This window comes from Phodopus roborovskii, unplaced genomic scaffold, assembly GCF_943737965.1.
Source record: "Phodopus roborovskii unplaced genomic scaffold, PHOROB, whole genome shotgun sequence".
Lineage (NCBI taxonomy): Eukaryota > Metazoa > Chordata > Mammalia > Rodentia > Cricetidae > Phodopus > Phodopus roborovskii.
Window position 1 is genome coordinate 445,263 of NW_026125931.1, and position 19,748 is coordinate 465,010.

The 19,748-nt window shown below is 42.4% G+C and overlaps 1 protein-coding gene across 3 annotated transcripts in view; it reads right to left on the reverse strand.

Annotated features, from left to right (window-relative positions):
* The window catches only part of Amot (angiomotin), a 54,739-nt gene that overhangs the window by 19,564 nt on the left and 15,427 nt on the right, over window positions 1-19,748 (reverse strand). For 2 of the 3 annotated variants that reach the window (XM_051179005.1, XM_051179004.1), the window contains 5 exons: window positions 16,778-17,714; window positions 9,845-10,292; window positions 5,851-5,995; window positions 5,387-5,479; window positions 1,908-2,053 (listed from right to left, as the gene is read on the reverse strand). In XM_051179005.1, the coding sequence (XP_051034962.1) occupies window positions 1,908-2,053; window positions 5,387-5,479; window positions 5,851-5,995; window positions 9,845-10,292; window positions 16,778-17,652 (1,707 nt within the window). In that variant the 5' untranslated portion in view covers window positions 17,653-17,714. Of the gene's footprint in view, window positions 1-1,907; window positions 2,054-5,386; window positions 5,480-5,850; window positions 5,996-9,844; window positions 10,293-10,434; window positions 10,543-16,777; window positions 17,715-19,748 lie in introns of those variants that run through there. The other variant, XM_051179006.1, reaches the window with a different exon arrangement.

Sequence of the window (19,748 nt, forward strand, 5' to 3'; positions counted from 1 at the left end):
CGGCCAGAAGCCCAGGCTGCCTTGAGTCTCGTGAGAAGATATGCCAGACATCTATGGAAACGCCACAGCGAGGTTAAACTAGAGGTGATGGGGAAGCTCCCTGTGAATGTGAGAATATTGCAGTTTCTTTAGGACACAAAGCTCTTTTGATACATTTAATCAGTGTCAACTTCAATAGGACCCATGTGTCCCAAAATATAAGGATAAGGAGGTCAGGAATGCATCATTTTCCTCATCTGGCTGTCTGCTACCCAGGCCGTAGACTGATTTTATGGTCTGTATCACAGTGACTTGTCAGAGAAAAAGGTCTCTTCATCCCCGCCCTAACAACATAGCTCTGTAGATGGCATGAGAGCATGATTCACAGAGGAATCTGCATTGAGCATGTAAGAGATTGAAAGTTGCAGCTTTAGGAAAACAGTTCTTGCCTGAGGTGGCCCTTCTGTGGAATGCTTACAAGGGTGACTGCAGAGACATATATGCAGGAGGTAAAGTGGATTAGAAAAATGAATGTCCAGGAATGTACCTACATGTGGGTTTTTCAAGAGATGAAGGTATAAAAGAACCCCAAGGGTCCTTGGATCAATACATTCATAATTTTCCCTACCATCTTGATGCAATGAAAACTAATTACCTGAGTGACTGTGAACTTAAAATCTGAGACAATACTCCCCTCACAAACGGCCTGTTCTGAGAATGCTCTCATAAATCTGTATTTGCAAAACAGGCAAGAAAACATTTCCCTGGAAAAACTCCAAATTTCTGAGAAATAAGAAAAGTCCATAAAGCCAAACGTGAGCCATACAATGTGTGTTTACACAGGACATAGGTTGGTCTTTCAGTGTCTTTCAACATGGCCTTCCTTAAGCCATGTTCACCAAATATAAGTAATGACCAAATCTCCGTCTCCCTCCTTCTCACTTCCAGTTTTGAGACAGAGTATGTGCATCTCTCTGTCTGTCCTAGAACTCAGTATGTAGACCAAAATAGCATTGAATTCACCAAAATCCATCTGCCTCTGCCTCCTAACTGCTGGGATCCCAGGCATGTGCCACTGCACCCAGCATATGAAAAGCACTCTCATAAGACAGAAACAGCCATTGATTATTTTAATTTCTTAGTCAATTTATACTTCATCAGCATATATTTGTGGGAATATACTCATTCCCAAAGGTTGAAAACATTTAAGAGTTAATGTTACTCTAGTACAATCACAACCCAACCAGGATTAATTAATAATTAATGACAGTACAGCAGCACGTTTCCCTCTTTTTTCACAGAAACACACTTTAGTGTTGCAATAGAGTAGCTTCTACATGGAGACTAATCAAACACATATTTAATCATGTTTTCAATAGTTCAGGGGTCCCTGTATTTGTGAAGGGATGGCTCCATCCCCTCATTCAAAGAGCTGACAAATTCAGCCATAGCACATCATAACATTCTTTGAAACTAGTCTCTAAGCCACAACAAAGGTCTTTACCAATGCATTCTCCTGACATAAAGTGTAAACTCTCCCTGGGTCTTATTTTGTCCTAGGCCTCTGAAGACTGCTTCCATCTCCAAAGCAAATTGTCAAAGATGCATGCCTAACCTAAGACAAGAGACAGGCTTGGCTTCCCATTGAGTGTGGGGAGAATAGGGTATGAAAACTGTTCATTAAATGAACGGGAGAAATCTCCTTTGACTGTACTGATTTCATAGTATGGAGCAAAAGAAAGGACCATGCAGAGAATGAAAATGAAATCAGAATCGACACACTCGTCTCAGCAGTTGTAACCAGAAGCAAAAGAAGGCTCTTCTCCCTGTTGGAAGGTTGCATAAACTGCATATTCAAAAGGATGAGAAGCCCAGGAGTTCCCTAAATCTCCTACTCTCAGGCTCATATGCTATCTGAGGACACCTACCTCTTCTTCCAGCTTCACCACCTTGGCCTGGGCATTGCTCAATGCCTGGTCTCTGATTTCAATGTGTCGCCTTTGGTCTTCATTGGTAGAACGAGCAGTAGCCAGCTCTGCTTCCAGCTTCTCCTTCTCTCGCTGGCTTTCTTTATCTGTGAAGACATGGAATAGCAATAGTATTCCTGAGGCTCGCTCAAAGCCTTATGTGAGCAAAACTAGTAAGTCATATGGACCCATGGCTAAAAGAATCAAACTTTACAACATGTAGATCTTACCACTGGATCAGCCACTAACTTGCTGGGTAAATAAGAAGTAGTGGATAAGTAGACATAAAATGTCACAAAGAAGGATTAAGCACAACACAAAGACGAACACACATGCATGCATGCATATATACACATACAGCACAGAGTAAGTTCATTCTCTGAGTTTTGTGTTTATGAAATGCTCTTACACTGGCAAAATAGTAACTAAGCTGAACACAATTTTCCACACTGTTTCCTTATTATAATTTACCAAGTAGTCTAAAAATATTTCATAAAACAGATGCAACCTCAAATCCTACTCAAAGTAGAGAGAGATGGGCAGAGGGTCACAGTTGATGAAATTAGCATTCTGTGAGACTAGACCATGGAGAGCTGAAGCTGGTTAGAAAACCCTGACCTAGAATTGATTAATTGCTAGCAGCTCAGTATGTACAAATGTGAGGGCTAAATTCCCAGGAGAGGCACTCATACTGGAACACCCACATTTTTTGGAAGTTTTGAAGCCAGGTGTTCACCCAGGTTCTCCCAGGAGATCAGAGAAGAAATCTCCTTGTGTCATCAGCACCAGGAGGGGGGAGAAAGCATTGTGAAATATACCAGAGCATTTTGTTCCTCTCAACAAGGCATGCCCTGAGGAGAAACAGTTTAACCAGAACCCAAGTTGCTGAAATATTTTGGATAATAACCAGTCTGGAGGAAGGATGATAATGTCCATTTGAGCATGTCCCAGGCTACAGAAAAAGAGATACGTGACTATAGGCCCCTCTTACCACACTGCAGTAGACATGGGTGTGGACTGAGCCACATTTGTAAGGTTTATAGTCCAAAAGCACAGACTCAATAAAACCAAAAACTTAATGTTAGGGCCAGATTACCATTTCACTTGCTGTACACCTTATTGGGAAGGACTTTTATGCTGAGAACAATAAGGGGCAGGTATTATTCAAAGACTTGTCTACTGCCACAACATAATTCCTGCTATTCAACAATAATCAAAATAGCAGGACTAATTTTCAATTAAAAGACAAAACTCACAGTTTCATAAAAGACATTCTAAGAAAGGATAAAAACACTTTATATGCATAAAAACACAGGTTACATTGCTGTTTTCTTTAATCCATGGTTGTTAAGAATCCAATGAAGTAACATAATGCAACATGTGACAGCATCAGCAAAACTTTAGTAAGTACAACCACAACCACCATCACCATGACCAATGATGCGAAAGAATCATATAGCTTCAAAATATGTCTTGTATTAAGATGGGACTGATTCTTTTCTATTAGTTTGTAAAACATGAAGGCTAAGTCTCACCTGTGAGAGGAGAAATTTTGTTTCTGAATTTGATACTAAAGCACAGCTACAAGGGACCGTGACATACACAGTATGTCTCGTCATATTTTTTCAGGTATTTCTGTTATCTAGGACGAACCTCATACCACTGTGACAGACATAAAACTATCTGACTAGATGTGCCTTGAAAAGAAATGAACATGTGCTGAACGCTCACTAGGTATCAGACATTGTGCGAGCTTAATCCTCAGAACAAGGATATGAGGTATTATTCTTCACTTCTCTATTTTGCATATGAGAAAACAGGACTTGGAAAGCAAGCAAGACTAACTTGCAAGAGCTCCCATAACTGAAAAAAAAATGAGGGGTGGATTCCATACTTCAGCTCAACCTATTCAAAGCCCTTTCTACTATACCCAGCTGCCTTCTGGGTTGAACTGCTTCTGTCTGTCCGGGATTGCTGAAGTACACTCCCAGGGAATGCTTTTCAAGAGAGCTTTCTTTTCTTCCTGCTACAGTTCTCACCTTTCAGGGCCCTTCGGATTCTCAAAGGCAAAAGAAATAAAGGGGTCAAAAGGCATGCTCTCTTCCCCACCTAGTTTTAGAATCACTGAGAGTGTTTCACTATGCTGGTTATGGAGTTTGCTTTAGTAAATAACCACATTTTACAGACCCACAGCAGAGCTCTGAGAGCACCTGAAATACAATCTCTTCATGGAGAGTACAAACTAGCAGATTCAGGGCAAGAATGCATATATTTTGTTTGACTCTGGGAGGTTGCCACCATCTTCCTGCCACTGAACAAGCTTCCAGGGTAACCCTGACACCACAAAACTAACTTCACGATTTACCCTAGGCTCTGATGACAACAGTAAAACAACATTCCTTGCTACCAACAATGGGCTGGGAGGCTCTGGGCAAAGGGGAAGAAAACTTGTTCAGAAGCCAGAACAACGCAGGCAGGGAAGGGAATATTGTAAATGAAGATCAAACAGACTTGTAAAAGCTAACTGGAAACTGCATAGAATGACATGAAAGGGTCATTGGGAGGCCCAGCAAAAATAGAAGAAACTGACAAGTCCCCAACAAGCAGGGCTGCAGTGGGAGTTGCATTGAGGGCAGCTGGGGTAGGGCAAAGCCAAGCTTAGGCATCTGCAGAGAAACAAGGACAGTTCATCTGTTCTCAACCCAATTTATTCTCCCAGTGGACTCAATCTACCACGGAGTTTTTATTGCTGCTTTTATTATAGCAATTGGAAAGAATTAGGCATTGTCTAGCTGGGTGGAGTCCATTAGAGGCCGATAAAGAAGAGGATTAATTCATTGTTACAGTCCTCAGAGTATTTCCAGACAAAGGAAACACTATTATGAAGAAAGCACAGCTCTGCCCAGCACTGTACCCTCTAACTCTGAGATCAGGACCATGAATTCAGGTCGTAGCAGAGGCCCTTCCTTCTCTGGCTATCTTCACAATCTGTCCATGTGTGATGATAGGACACTGCAATAAGTGTTTAATAGGGAACCCCTAGTACAGGCTGGGGATTCCACACATTAATCATTGCCCTGCATACTCATCCCATCTACTAGAGCCAATATATGGAATCACCTACAATAATCTCTTCAGCATTATTAGGCGATATACCCTAAGGTCTTGTCTTCAGCTAGCCAAGGCAATCCAGGGATTCCAATGTGCTTTTCTGACTTAGTACAAAGAGCAGACCTTTAATGTGACTAGAGGTTGTAGTGTTTCATGCAGTAACAGAAAAAAAAAAAAAAGGCATTCATTGTCCCCTAGTTGTTCTAGAAGGCTGAAGAGAGGCAGGCAACATTTTCATAAACGTTACTTCTATCCATCCCAGTGACATTTTCAGACCTGTTACTGCCCATCCACACATCCATACCTGCATGTGCAGTTTCCAGACTTACTTTTGGCAAAGAGCTGAGAGATGGTTTTCCTGGTGTCCTCTGACCCCTCGTACTCTTTTTCTGCCAGCTGCTTGTTGGCAGTCTCTAGACGCTCTGTGGAATGTTGAAGACAATGAACAGGATCTTCTATACAAAGTTCCAAGCACATGCTGTTTGTCTTCTAAATACTGGCCTTTGGCAAAAGTCAGCATCTTTTTTGATGAACAGGATGGGTGACACAGACCGGAGTTTGCAAATGTGAATCTCAAAACAGTACAAGACCTACTAAAGCTGGAGTCAGATGTAGGAACACATGCTTTCATCCCCACTACTTGGGAGGGTAAAGTATGGGAATTCTGGAGTACAAAGCCAGTATGGACTATGTAGTAAGTGCTAGGCCAGCTTGAACTATGTAGAGAGACCTTGTCTCAAACTACAAGCAAGCAAACAAAAATCCTACAAAGTCAAATCCACTTTCCCCTTACCTCTCAGATCTCGGTTGAAGTCGTGCATCCTTCGAATCTCCCCCTCCAGTTTGTTCCTCATGGCTTTCTCCAGAGCCTCTCTTTTGGAAGACGACTTCACCAAATTTTCATATGCCTCTGAGACCCGTTGGATTTCTGTCTCCACCTTAACATAAAAAAAGAAAGATGGTGTTTCCACTAGGAGTTTAGAACCATACGTGCAACACTCCAGTGGTATCTTTTTTCAGAGCTTACATATGGCTGGGAGGCCAGTGTTAACAGTTAAGAACTGGGTTCAAGAAAGATTCTCCAAGAGCAATTGTGAGCTCAGTACCTGATTCAACTACATCATGGGATTTCCTTAAGACAAAAGAAAAGTAAGAGAGAGAGAGAGAGAGAGAGAGAGAGAGAGAGAGAGAGAGAGAGAGAGAATGTGTGTGTGTTTCTATTGGGGTGGAGTTGGGATTGAGTAGTGTAATTTCTACCTTCATAGAAGGCAGTAAGATAAAATAGATACCACACGATTTTATTTCTCAGTTTTCTAATTTCAAAAATGTTAACAACATGGTCTATTGTATAGCAATAACTTTATTTTGAAGCCCACAAAAGAATTCTGTGTGGTTCTCTCATTTTGCCCTGACATGTGCCTAGGTGATGTAACTTGCCCCATGTTAGCAAAGAGAGTAGTTAAATTGCCTTTTCCGAGTACAAATCAGCAACACAAACAGCACCCAAATACCCAAATGGCCATCCTTGTGCAGTATAATTCAATTCACTTTCACAACTATCCAATCAAGAGCCAGATAGTTAAGAAGGCATGATCAAACTGTGCTGTGTGCAAACCTGAATGAGAACATCCATGTTATCCTTGACTTCAATATAAACAAGTCCAGAGAATTAAGAGCAAGGCACAGCTCTAAGGGAACAAGGAGCAAAAAGAAGCTCTCCCCGGTTGGGGGAGGGGAGGAAAATAATTTCAGGGAGAGAGGGCATTTAAAGTTGGGTCCTGAAAGCTTGTTTAGATTTCAATGGGCAGAGGTGAGGGGAAGGGTATTCTATTCTGAGTAAGCAAATGCATTCCCAGAATGACCAGGAGTCTAATTTGGCTGGCCACTGTGTGGTAGCCACAGGGAAGCTAGAGGGATATGGCTGTGAAGATAACTGAAGTCAGGTCATAAAATGGCTTTAAATGCCAGGCATTTGGACTTTATCCCATAGTCACTGTAGTCAGTGGGAAACTAGTGCTGATTTTTAACTGAAATTCATGATTTGTGTTGTTTTGTGACAAGTCTCTGCAAATCTGATAAAATAAGAAAGCCAAAGGTTCTTGTCCAGAATTAGCCAGGATCAGGAAGAAAACAAGAAATTAGACTCCAGAGGTTTTCTGCGACCAGTACAGCTCCAGTGCACGTGTAATGACCCCAGCGCTTATTTGTATATAATTTGTATAAGACAAATAAACCCCATGGCCTATTAAGCAATTTTCAAATTAAGTCTTCCTCCTGTAACCACCCTGCATTTCTTCTCAGTTTTCCACTCTTCCTGAACAAAGCTCAGGGTGTGTTAGGGGGTGAAGTAAACAAGAGCCCCAATGGAGGATGGGGGAGGAGACACGGTGCTCTTACAATCAACACTGATTCCAGCTGCCCCCATCTTCAAAATCCTGCTGGAGACAGGACTGCCTGCAAACAAATGAGGCTTACAGCACTGAAAAGAGCAGACCTGAGAGTGTTTTTCTCCTTGCAGATGGCACCCAGATAGCAGCACAGAAGGTGAAAACTAGTGAATGGCATTTAGAGACAAGATCTGCAGGGCTTGCGCCTGCCTGATGAGGCTTTTGCATGAAAGTCAAGTGCTGGAAAGGAGAAAATAAACATTTCCATTTGAAAGAGAAAGCTTGGTATTGGTCTGCAAAAGGCAGCCAAGGGAAAGCTAGTGAGGCTTCCTACTTACAGCCCAGAAACCTCACCCAGGCGACAGTCCCTTTTCTCCAAGTATACAACCTGCTTGTGAAGGATCTGGTGCTAATCCTTCCCTTCTCCCTTATGGAGATACTGTCTGCTTGCAAACAATGCCTTCTCAGAAAGGCCAAGAAAGGCAGATTCACTGTCTTGGTGTGAGGGAGAGTGGCGGTGGCTGTTAGGACTTGCTTGTTCTACTTTCTGTTCTAGGAGCCTCCAGCGCTTGCTCGCCCTTCCTTCTTCCTTCTTTCCTTCCTTTCATCTCTCCTTCCTCTCTCTTTCTTGCTTTTTATCTCCTTCCTTCCCCTTTCCCTCCTCTCTTCTTATCTTCCTTTTTTCCTTCCTTCTTTCTGGCTCTACCATCTATCTGGTGTGCGCCTACATTCATTTACTCTTTCTCCCCTCCTGTTACCTTTTCTCTACCCCAGTAATGGCTTGAACTGTGCTTTGGCAGATGCTCAAGCTATGAAGATTGCCATTTTCTGATATATATCTGCACAAGGACCGAACAATAAACAAACTTCTGACTTTTGCTCCCTGCACTAGTCACCCAATCCAGCTCCTAGTGTCACCAGGGATCCCTGTCAAAGATCTGAACTCAGGAACCAGTGATTATGTCAAAGACGAAGCCAGGCCAACCCAAATTAAAAGTTAGGGGAGGTCTGATCAGCCAAACAAGGTTTCTAGTCAATAGACAAAATTCACGTACAACATTATCACGAGGCAAAAGAGGGGTATTATCAAACTGACAAGATAGAAAATATAAAATCAAGACGAAGTAATAGCTCTCAATCTACCCTGATAGCCCTCAACTGGGTTGAGAAAGGGGGCATCTTTTTCACTATATAAAAACTACTTAACTTTGGAAAATAAGCCCTCTTCTCCTGTAGGTAAAAAAATCTGGTGTTGGCAAATTCTCGGCTTCATGCAGGTCCCTGAGATTTCCTCTCTTGTCTCCTAGGGACAGCATAAGGCAACTGTCCTTTCTTCCCCACGTTCAGTCTCAAACTTCCTTAACAGTTTGCAAGGAGATCGTGCCATATGAACTCTGCATGGTCTAAAGATAAAAAGAAGCTGCCAAAGGCAAACTCTATTTACTAATAGCCACTGCGGCAAGAACTGAGATTTGGGTCTTGGGGCCCTCAAAAGCTAAAGTCCCAGCTACAGCAGACAATGGGGATGAGGGGACTAAAGAGGAATGGGAATTTGGGACACACACACACTCCTCACTTCTTTTTCTATTTCCCCTGCCGAGGGCTGTCACCTGTCACCCAGCTGTGGTGCTAAGCCCCTTTTGTGCATCCCGGACAGACGGGGACACACACACACACACACACACACCAGAAAAAAAGAGCAGATGTTGAAGTGCATCTGTGGAGAAAGACCAAAGCAAACGTTTGCAGGGAGGAGGCCTAGTGTCAAAGAAGAATTAACAAGACAACTACAACAAGGAAGAGCACTGTCAGCCTTTTCCTGGACCATACAAAGTCTCAACTGGTGAGACTCTTTTCTAGAGACCATGAACTATAGCTTTATAGTTTTGATCATATGGAGGAAACATAATCATGACTAAAAGCCTTTAAATGCTGGCAGGCTTTCCATGAGCACAAACCTTACTAATATTCTTTATGAAGAAACATATCTGCTGATCTTTTGACTAGGACAATGAACTAAGATTTCTTAAGGATTATCAAGTCTGGGACATCTATAGTATTTTTCTTTTAGTATAAATTTTCTTAAAGACAAGGGGGGGGGAACAAAAGACAGTAGTGAGTATGAATATGATAAAAGTACATGATATGTAGGTGTGAAAATTTCATCATGAAATCCATTATTTTGTATCATTAATGCATGAATGATAATAAAAAGAGAAAAAAAAGGCAGTTATCCTAGACAGATAAAGATTTTTTTTCCCTAACATCAAAAGAAGAATCTCAAAGATCTACCCATAAGAGATGATAAGCATACACAGATGAAACATTTTTATGGGTATTTAACAAGTCTCACTAGTACGATTCAAAGAAGTCTCTATTGACCCTTAACGGGAGCCATACCTTCTGCAGTCTTGCCACCTTCTCATAGCATGCATCCAACTCCTGCCGCAAGTTGCGATTCTCATCAGAGAGGATCTCAACCATCTGCTGGGCTCTAGAGACGATGGCAAAAGGATCAGCTGGCATGGGCTGATAAGAAGCAGACTGCTGAGCCCGAGGCATAGCTGAGTAGGCTTCTCCTGGCTGCTGTGGTGTTGGAGGAGGCAAGGTGGGCTGGGAGAGACGGTAGTGGTCTCCCTGGTGACTCTGATTAGGATGAAAATGCTGCTGCTGCCTTGGGAGGTGAGTAGAATGGTCACCTTGGTTTGCGACCAAGGCGTGTTGAGCAGGAGACAATCTGGTAGATGGTGGAGACTGCAGTAAGGAACTGCCAGATGTCGAGGAAGATGTCGGGCTGTGAGGCTGAGAATTCCTTGCTGACAAAGACAGCGAGATGTCCTGTGTTGCCCTGAAAAACACAGAAGGCAAGCTCTGATTAAGTTCACTCCCAAGACACATGAAATGACACAAGGAGATATCCCCCAAATTCAGAGAAATGAGAAGTAAGCAGAGTTAGATCCCCAAGAAAGAACTCCAGCGTTCACTCTTACCGAGACATTTTGAGACTCTGTCCAGCAGCTACTGCTCGCTAGCTATGATCCCCTTGCAGATGAAACCAGATAACCTCTGAGGTAAGTATGAAAACCTTAAGATGGCTATCTCCACCTCCATTGCTCAGTCATTTAAAATTCCTCTTGTACAAAGTAATGCTCATGGCCTGACTGAAAACTGAACCTGTCTGAAAAAAACTCTACGTATGCAAAGACTTCAGTTTAGAAAATCTGTTTGCTTGGTTACTGAAAACAGTCTCTCCGTTGCCTTTCATCTTACTATCTGTGACTACCTTTGAGAATTCAAACACTCAGGAATTACTCAGATACAAAGACATTCATTAAATCTAAAACACCAAATAATTACTGCTCATTCCAGTTACCAATTTAATACACATTAAGAAGCAATATGGGGGCTTGGAGAGGATACAGGCAGCACTATTGTACTATTTATAATATACTGAATCACAAAATTTAGGAATTAGAAAGGCTTGAGAGGAATCATCTTTTCTTGGACAGGGTGAAACTAAAACCCAGAGAAGGGAAGAGGTGCGCTGAGGACTTGGGATGCAGTGCAGAGCTGAAACTCAAGCTTGGAGTACATAAGGTCCTGAGTCCCATCCTGAATGAAACCAACAGAAAGAGAGAGAAAGAGAAGCAGGGAGATTTGGGGAGATAAACTATGATGTTAGAGGTAGTATCCCACTCCCACCTTCTGGCTCCACTGACTTCTAAGTAGTGCTGTACAAATCCCCAACCTCTTGCTTACAGAAAGAAAACTTTGTTTTCTTGTTTCAGAATGAAAGCTTTGGTACATTGTTTAATATGGCTTTCTGATTTTTATTACGTAGTTACTAGACACAAAATATTAATGCCTAAATACAAATGATTTGGGCATAACTATTAACTAAAACAATAAAAGTGTATGGATGTGTCATTTTCCACCATCACAACCAACAGGAAGCATGTATGTCTGTGTATACTGAAGGCAAAAAGAGTATTTATCATCTCCTGGCCCAGGCTAAACTTTGAATGTTCCTGAAGTTCTCAATTCAGGCAAGAAAGATGGCTAAGAAAAATGATTCAGATCCCAACAAAGGGACTTCATTGACTTTTGTTACTACTTACTAGTTCTGTACATACAACCTTATTTAATTTACTTAGTATAGAAGTTGGTGGTTAAGAGCATTGGGTGCTCTTTCAGAGGACCCAGGTTTGATCCTCAGAACCTACACAGCGGCATATTCCAGGAGATCTGAGTCTGTCTTCTGGTGGGCATCAGGCACAGACAGACATATATGCAAGCAAATCACCCATAAATATAAAATAAGTCCTTTTTAAAAATTTTCTCTTACTGGCACACACCTTCAGTCCCAGCACTCACAAAACAGAGGCAAGCAGATTTCTGTGAGTTCAAGAGAAGCCTGGTCTACATAGTTCCAAGACAGCCAGGGCTGCACATGTTTTGACTTAGTAAGAAATATAGCTTCTTATCTACCAGTGCAATGTTGACCTTGTTAGTATATCTTCCCAATGGAATACACTGTTAATCTCTGTGCTAATTTCCATAAAATTATTGGTTGAAGTTGGACAAATAACCAGAAGCAATTAATTTTTCACTAGCAATCCACACAGTTTAAAAAATAACACATTTCTCTTTCACATACTCCAGCTACCAGCATCCCTAAGAGCTCCTCCCTGTATAGGATACCAAATCATCCCAAACATTTGCTCATGGACACATCCAATGACCTTGATACTCACAAAAGTATTCAAACCTGTTTATACCCTGGGGACTGTCCCAAATGCCTCTAGTACACAGACATTCTGCTAACTTTATACACATATCACTGCAAATTAATTGTTAAATATTGAACAAATTATGTAAATTACTTAGGCATAAAAAAATGACATACTATTCAAGGCTACAACTGGAAAGTTGATGTCATATATAACCTTTGTTTCCAAGAGCTCAAAACACTCAGTAGTTTAAAAGCCTGAAGCAGTTTATAAACTTGTTTGGTGAAAGGGTTCCATTTTCCCTTCTGTAGACCTTCACTTTCTAGGCAGGTAGAGTATCTATGTGCTCTCTTTCCAAGAGCTGTTTAATTAATGTGTAATACAGGGTGAGAATGCCCTGTGGTTTGGAAGGAAGGACCCTTGGAATCTCTTGGAGATAAAAAGGATCTTAAGTTTCATGTTCTGCAATCTTACTTTCAAAACTTAAGGAAAAAGACCACAACACTATATTTTGCCCTTGCTCTCAGGATTGGAAAGCCCATTGCCTGGGAGGTATTCTCTCTAAAATACTGAACACATAGTTCCAAACTGGGCTTCCTCTTGACAGCTCCACTGGGAGCTTACCAAGCAAAAGGGGTTTTTTTCTCAAACAGACTTGGCATCTGCCTCCCTCTTCTCTGAAGGGTGAATGGCCTGTCAAGGCTCAGGACAGTGCACAGCTTCTCAGGGGTCTAGGGGAGGATACTGCAAGCTTTCCGGAGGGTCTCTAGGGTCAGATAAGCCCAGGATGAAGATAAGCAAAAACAAAGCAGCTACCCCTTGACTCCCCAGGCTACAAAAGGAAGCACAGTCTTGGAAAAAAACCAAGGCAGACCTTCATTTGCAGATTTGCAAAGAAGTAATGGCTTGGGTAGTAGAAAAAGTAGGGAAACCCCTCTGGGCAAAGAAACTTCAACATCTGCCCACCATCAAAAGGCACAGCGACATTAACACTGGAATAAGGTTCCATCTGAGAACAGAGGGCTCAGGGAAGAAGACACAGGTTGAGGAGAACTCTGGCTTATGTCAGAGAAACAAAAACACACTGAAGATTAAATAATAAAAGAAAGAGTAATGATAGCAATAAAGTGGCAGACACGAAAGCAGTCCTTCCAGGTCCTTCCACCCTACAGCAGCTGGAAACACTCCTCACTGACATAACTAACTAGGAACAACAAGCCACCAGGAGACAATAGGATCACATGATCCCATGGACAATCTGATCGGCCTCTCTGCCCCTTCTCCCCAATACCCTGCTCCTCCCTAAGACTCACGGGGCTACTAGTGCTCTGCAGAAGAAGGGGACCTGGCTGTCTATGCAGGAGACCACTCACCAAAATTAGGCTCCTCTCCAAAGCTGCATTGAGAGAGAGGATACAAGTTCAAAGAGCTTGTGAAGACAAAAAGGGAAAGTAAAAACCACACACACACACACACACACACACACACACACACACACACACACACAGCTCACACAGATCTTTCCACCCCGATACCTCCATGACTAGGGTTCCCATGCTCTTCAGTCACTTTCACATGTACACCCACCCACGTGAGTACAAGCACCCCCCACATACACACACACCGGAGCAGGTGCCACCAACAGCCTAACAGCCTATAGCCAGTTTCTCACCACTAAAATGGTGTTTCTCCCAGGCTTTGTGACAGTGAATGTCACAGAGCAGCTTGTGAATAATTCCGGACCGTTCAAATTGCACAAGTAGCTCTGTTCTGATTTAGGTCACCCTGAGATTCTGTTCAACAAGCATTTCAAGAAACCTCAGATCTGGGCATGATTTCAACAACTGAAAGGGGGTGGCAGCTATATAAACAGAAATGATTTAATTTTTTTTTAAAGCATTTGATCAGTGTACAAACCCAGGATGCAAAAGGTTCAGGACTCAGAAACACAAAGATTTAGAAATTTAAAAATTCTTCAAATGGTTTGGCCTTATTTCACCATCTGGAGATCTTAGCATTCAAGCTATTTATTTATTTGTTTGTTTGTTTGTTTGTTTGTTTAAGTAGGGAGGCGGGCATGGGGATGATGAAGTAATCAATGGACTGTTTATAACATTTTGTTCATTTTAACAGCCAATCTCCTGCATTTCACTGAATCTCTGACGGCAAATAAGGTGGTGTTTTCTTTTTAACAGCAGTTTTCTCAAAAACTTACTTAAGGTGGTGTTTTCTTTTTAACAGCAGTTTTCTCAAAAAACTTACTTTTTGTCCTGATCTGTCATTTGTGGGTTCAGAATTAAGGGTGGGCTTTCAATATATATTATTTTCTTTCTATCTGTCTTTCTTTATTTTTGATTTTTCTGCGAGCAGCAGCTACTTGGGCAGATAGTCACAGGCCATACAGGAAATGAAGGAGGAAAATGTGTCAGCAGTTAAAAGCAGTAGACTTCTGGAAAGCTGTTGGACTGCCTCTTTTTGCCAAGGATCTGTCAATAGGTGCCACTCCCCTACACAGGGCATGCAAAATGCTGGGCCAGAGTTTGTCTGATGTATACCCAAACTTCACAAGGAACACCTCTAGCTTTGCCAGTTCTATTATTCATCCAGCATCTCAATCACACTGTTCCTGTCCCATAGAGAAGCAACTGTTAGAGCATACCTGTGTGTTAAAACACTGCTCAAGGGCTGGGGGTGGAGCACAGTGGAAGGGCGCTTGCTTAGCATACTGGAGGCCCTGGATTAGATGCCCAGCAGGCCAAAAACAAAAAACAAACAAACAAAAAAACAAAAGCAGGTCAGCATGGGCTTTGTTGTTTCAAGGGACATAAATAGAGCGAGATCCATAGATAATTTAGAAGGAAGGAGAAAAGATAACATATCTTCCTATAAAATGTATGCAGCTTAATTTCTCTGGTTGTTTACTCAGTATGGGAAGGAAAAACCTCTCTTTGTCTCATTATTTATTTAGGCAGATCAAAGAGCTTTTCCATCTAGCTTCAAACACTGTGGGAGTCACTTCAGATCACAAACAATACTGCTGAATGAATTCTGAGAATAGTTTTCCTGGGAAGGCTGGCCATGTGCTGAGCTGGGCTTTGGCTTCATATCCACACCCTAGCCAACACACTCTTGCAAGAGGCAACCGATCAGACATGAGCCCATCCACAGTCCAGAAGGGAGCCAGTGCATCCCATGCTTCCATACTGATGGGAAAAACAAAACAAAAGCCCTAGGCTTCCTTGACATTTTTCTAGCTTCAATAGATTTCCACTAAGCTTTTCAGTCCAAGGGTGCAGACCTTCCCTGGTTCTTCCATTTCACTGGGCAGATGGCAACTGGGTTCTTGTAGCTTCTGAAAGCTGAATGGCCCTGTTCTTATCCCATTTCCTTCTCTGAGATGTTTATCAAAAAAAGTTAGGCTTCTGTCTTCTGAAAACTTCAGAGGAACTTGCAAAGGGTTAAGAAATCACCCTGGGTTAAGGAGGAAAAAAATCCTAAACCAGTAAAGCAAGGAGAGGAGCTTAAAATGAATTGCCTCTGGATAAAAAAAAAAAAAAATCAGGACCTGGAGGGGGGAAGAAAAAGAAATACCAGGAAATGGCAGGTAACTTCTCTTACCTCCGCCCTACTCCACCCCAAGTGCCTTACCTCCTGAGTCACCAACTTCAAGCCAGGAGGTTCTTTCCCAAATGAATGAATAGACAAGAGGCAAAGACGAAGATACCAATGAGATCACAGTGTTGGACTGTAAGCCACCCAGGGCTTCAAACCTTATGAACATCCATCATTACCTACCCCTGGGAAGAGGCCAGGATGCCACACTAATTGTTGCCATTGCGGTCATAGTTCAACCCTTCCCCTGAGCCATGCCCTGAAATGCTTCCAAACGGTAATAGTACAAATACTAATAATAAACCATAGGATCAGGTAGATAACAGAAATGACAGTGGGTGCTGAATGATTAAGAAATATACTTAGGAAGAATGGAAGATACAACACAGAAGTGGTGGGAGTAGTTTTCCACATGCATTTTAGCATCTGGTAGAACTTCTACAGTGATAGCATGACCTTAACCTAGATGCTTACAACAATGAAAGGCCTAACAAACTCTCTCCAGAAGAACCAAGAAGCAGCTCAGACATTTGCTAAAACAGGACCTGAAGTTTAATGCAAAGAACATTAGGAACCCGTACCCATACATAATTCTTCCACCAAAAATCGTATCTCCCTGGCTGTTTAGTATTGAAAAGCAGCACAGTAATTCTTACAGGAAACAGATAAATTGGTCCACACACAAAAGAATTGATGTGTGCGTGGTGGAAGTGATACAGTGTTACAGACCTACTAATTAATGTCCAAGACAATTTGCTAGTGCTTCTTTAGGAAGCCCTTAAGAACTCAGAAGATTAGAAACAGTGACCCTCCTTCCAGAACCCTAAGAGGCAAGAGAGTAAGTCAACACAAAAATAAAGCACTGCTCTTCTCTTCAGCCACTGGGCACTTTGGTATATCACACACCTTCCCATTCCTTCCCTTTCCCAACAGGCAGCAAGAGAGGCTGGTTGGGGATGAGGCCAGGAAATGACAGAAAGGGAACTCTTACCTGGCTGCCCCATACTCAGGGGGGTGCTGATATCTCATCAGTTGCCCCTCTGTTCTCCCTGGCTGGTTCAGGCGATGCTCACTATAGAAGTGGCCCCCTGGCTCTTGGGACTTGCATACTACAGACTGGGATGGCATGCCCTTGAAAGGATATTCTGGTGGGGGGCCTCGGTGTTCCATGCCCTTCAGACTATGTTGGCCGGGAGATGGCCCTTGAGCCTTGTAGAATTCACTGGAACTGGTGGGATTCTTGTAGAGGTCACTGGGTTGTGGCGGGGAGAGAGGAGCACTGGTAACAGGTGGGTGGGCTTTAACTCCACTGGTAGCCAGTGACATCTGCATTAGCCTTTCACTCAGGGATCGGACATGCCCTTGCTTAAGATCTCTAAGTCCTTCATCTTGGTGCATCTTGCCAGGAGTGAGTCGCTGAACTGATGGGCGTCCCTCGGTTCTCATCTTCTGGTTAGTGACTCCTGTGACATAGAAGGCAGCCCCAACACTAGCATGCTGTTGGCCCCTGAAGTATTGAGACTGGACCTTGGCTTCTTCATAGGTTGGGAGTTCTTCATTATTCTGCATTCGAGGGGACAGCTGCTTCTCCATGATGGCGTTTTCTGATTGGATTTCCTGGCCCTGGGGTTCTTGTCGAGCTGGGTGTGCCACGAGCTGCTGGTGGTGATCCTGGGGGCTCAACACATCACTCTGAGGGCCTGGGTTCCCACTACCAGTGGAGAATGGAGGGCCATTCCCTGTGGCTTGCTGGTGTATGGCAAGCAGGTTACGATTCTCACTGGGATTGCCATAGCGAAGCTGCTCTTGAAGCAGACGTTGCAATACCGTAGTTCCTCCACTTGGCTGCTCTTCAGAATTTCTCATCTCTATAGCTGGCGGTGCTTTGTGAAGAGAGAGAGAAATTGGGCACTTGGGCTGCCCTTGACCTGGGAAGGGGAAACAGGAAGCTTAACATCCAGCTGATGCACAAATCAGTCCTCTAAAGGGGAAGAAAATGTGTGTTTGAAGGAGAGGAATCCATTACAGAAACAAAACAGAGGCTTGCATTCATAAATCATGGATTAATTCCATGCTTATTGTCTTTAGCACTGGCATGTTGAGGAACATTTAGGTCAAAAACAGTTGTTTCCTCCATTACCATGATCTAACTAATCCTGATTTAATTTCTAGAAGGAGTGTGCAAACAAGAGGCAGTCAAGTAGGGTGATCAATGGGGGCAATTTCTAAGAACCTTATAAGGTTCATCTCTCTGTACTCTATTTAAACAAAAAATACAAGTCTTGTGCTATGAAGGTAGAAACAAAGACATGGGCCAAGTCACCCCTTAAATAGGATTTATGAAGCAGTTCAGCATGTGATAGGAGAAATAAAATACAAAATAAAACTTAAACAAATAATGGGCAAGGAGGGCTTAGCTTAGCTGGCGCCAGTTATAAATGAACCTTGCCTCTATGTTACTTTTTTTTCTAAAATTGCTGATAAACTGTGAAGCATAACCTTTAAAAAAATTTAAGTCCATTTTGGATGCTCCATGATCTAATAAGAAAATGGCTTTGAACAAATATTACTGACACATTTCTCTTTAGGCCATCCAAGGATAAACTCTAAGATAGATTGCCATTGTTGGGTAGGACAAGCAGATAAGGGGAAGTACCTCTTTGACTGGAATTCTTTCTCTGACAACATTTTGAAACTGAAAAATCCAAGTCCATCCTTCCCAAACAAGTATGGTGACCATGTCCCTGACTACCTCCATCAAATCTTCCAAAGAACTAATATGGATCTTGTAAAATAGCAGCAGTATAAATGAAGCTTCATGTCAGAACCATACTATAGTCTACAGGCTAGCCTAACCCATTACTCTTTGCGACTTCTGATTTCTCATCTGAAAAAATTGAACGGCAAATCATAAACACCACCTTCTCTCGTGACACTCTATCGCGCCTATCAATTTATCACTCAATGCCTTTTTTTTAAAGAATCCTGTCATGTTAAATACTACAAGTGAACCGCAATGCTAAACAATGAATTTTTCACTGTAACGATCTGAAGTAACTCGGCGTGAACATACATGTCACACACAAAGTCACTGCAAGGGTCAACTACTGAGTGTTGAGTCCCAAATGAAAAGTCTACACTCTACCTGCCAGGTCTTTATGATATTAGATCACCTGCAAGCTCTCTGGAAATCCCTTTCCTTAGTGTTGCAGGGCATTCAGAATGTGTACAGCAGATGGACATGCTTGGCCTCTGGCTTTTATTTGTTAATGGTTATCCCTACTGGCCTTGCAACTATTCTATGGAATAATCTGACCCAACAGTTGCCCTTCCAAAGGCAAATTTTATTTTATTTTTTATCCAGATAAGTAATGATCTTATTGATGAATTTGTTTTGTAATGGAAATGGAACTCAGGCTCATAGGCATACTAGGCAAGCACTCTACCTCTGAGCTAGATACCCAGCTCAAGAAGCTCCTTTTTTATATCTCATCCATATTTTGGGGGGAAAGTGTAAGCTAACCACCAAAAGACTAACTAATTTATAATTTAGCCTGTAATCACATTTCTCTCCACTCAAGTGGCACTTTGTGGTTCCTAGATTTGGACTCAAGACTCAAATATAAAAATCTCTTCTGTTGCCTGAAATTGGACAGATGACTGCCAAATTCTTCTAGCAAAAAAAAAAAAAAAAAAAAAAAAAAAAAAAAGGTGGAAACAAGAATGTTTGTAGTTAAAAACAAATATCACTTCCAACCTTCTCCCACAAGGCAGGAGAATGTAGACAGTGAGCTGTCCCAGACCCCATACCTTCAAAGGTATGCCACCCCCTCCCATGCCACACCCGTCCATCCAGCACGCACACATAGGCACTCAGGCATGTGTTCCTGTGGGTAAGCACATACAAATGCAGGCCCCCCGTGCTCGAAATTAAGTGCACGCAGGTATGCACGCACGCACGC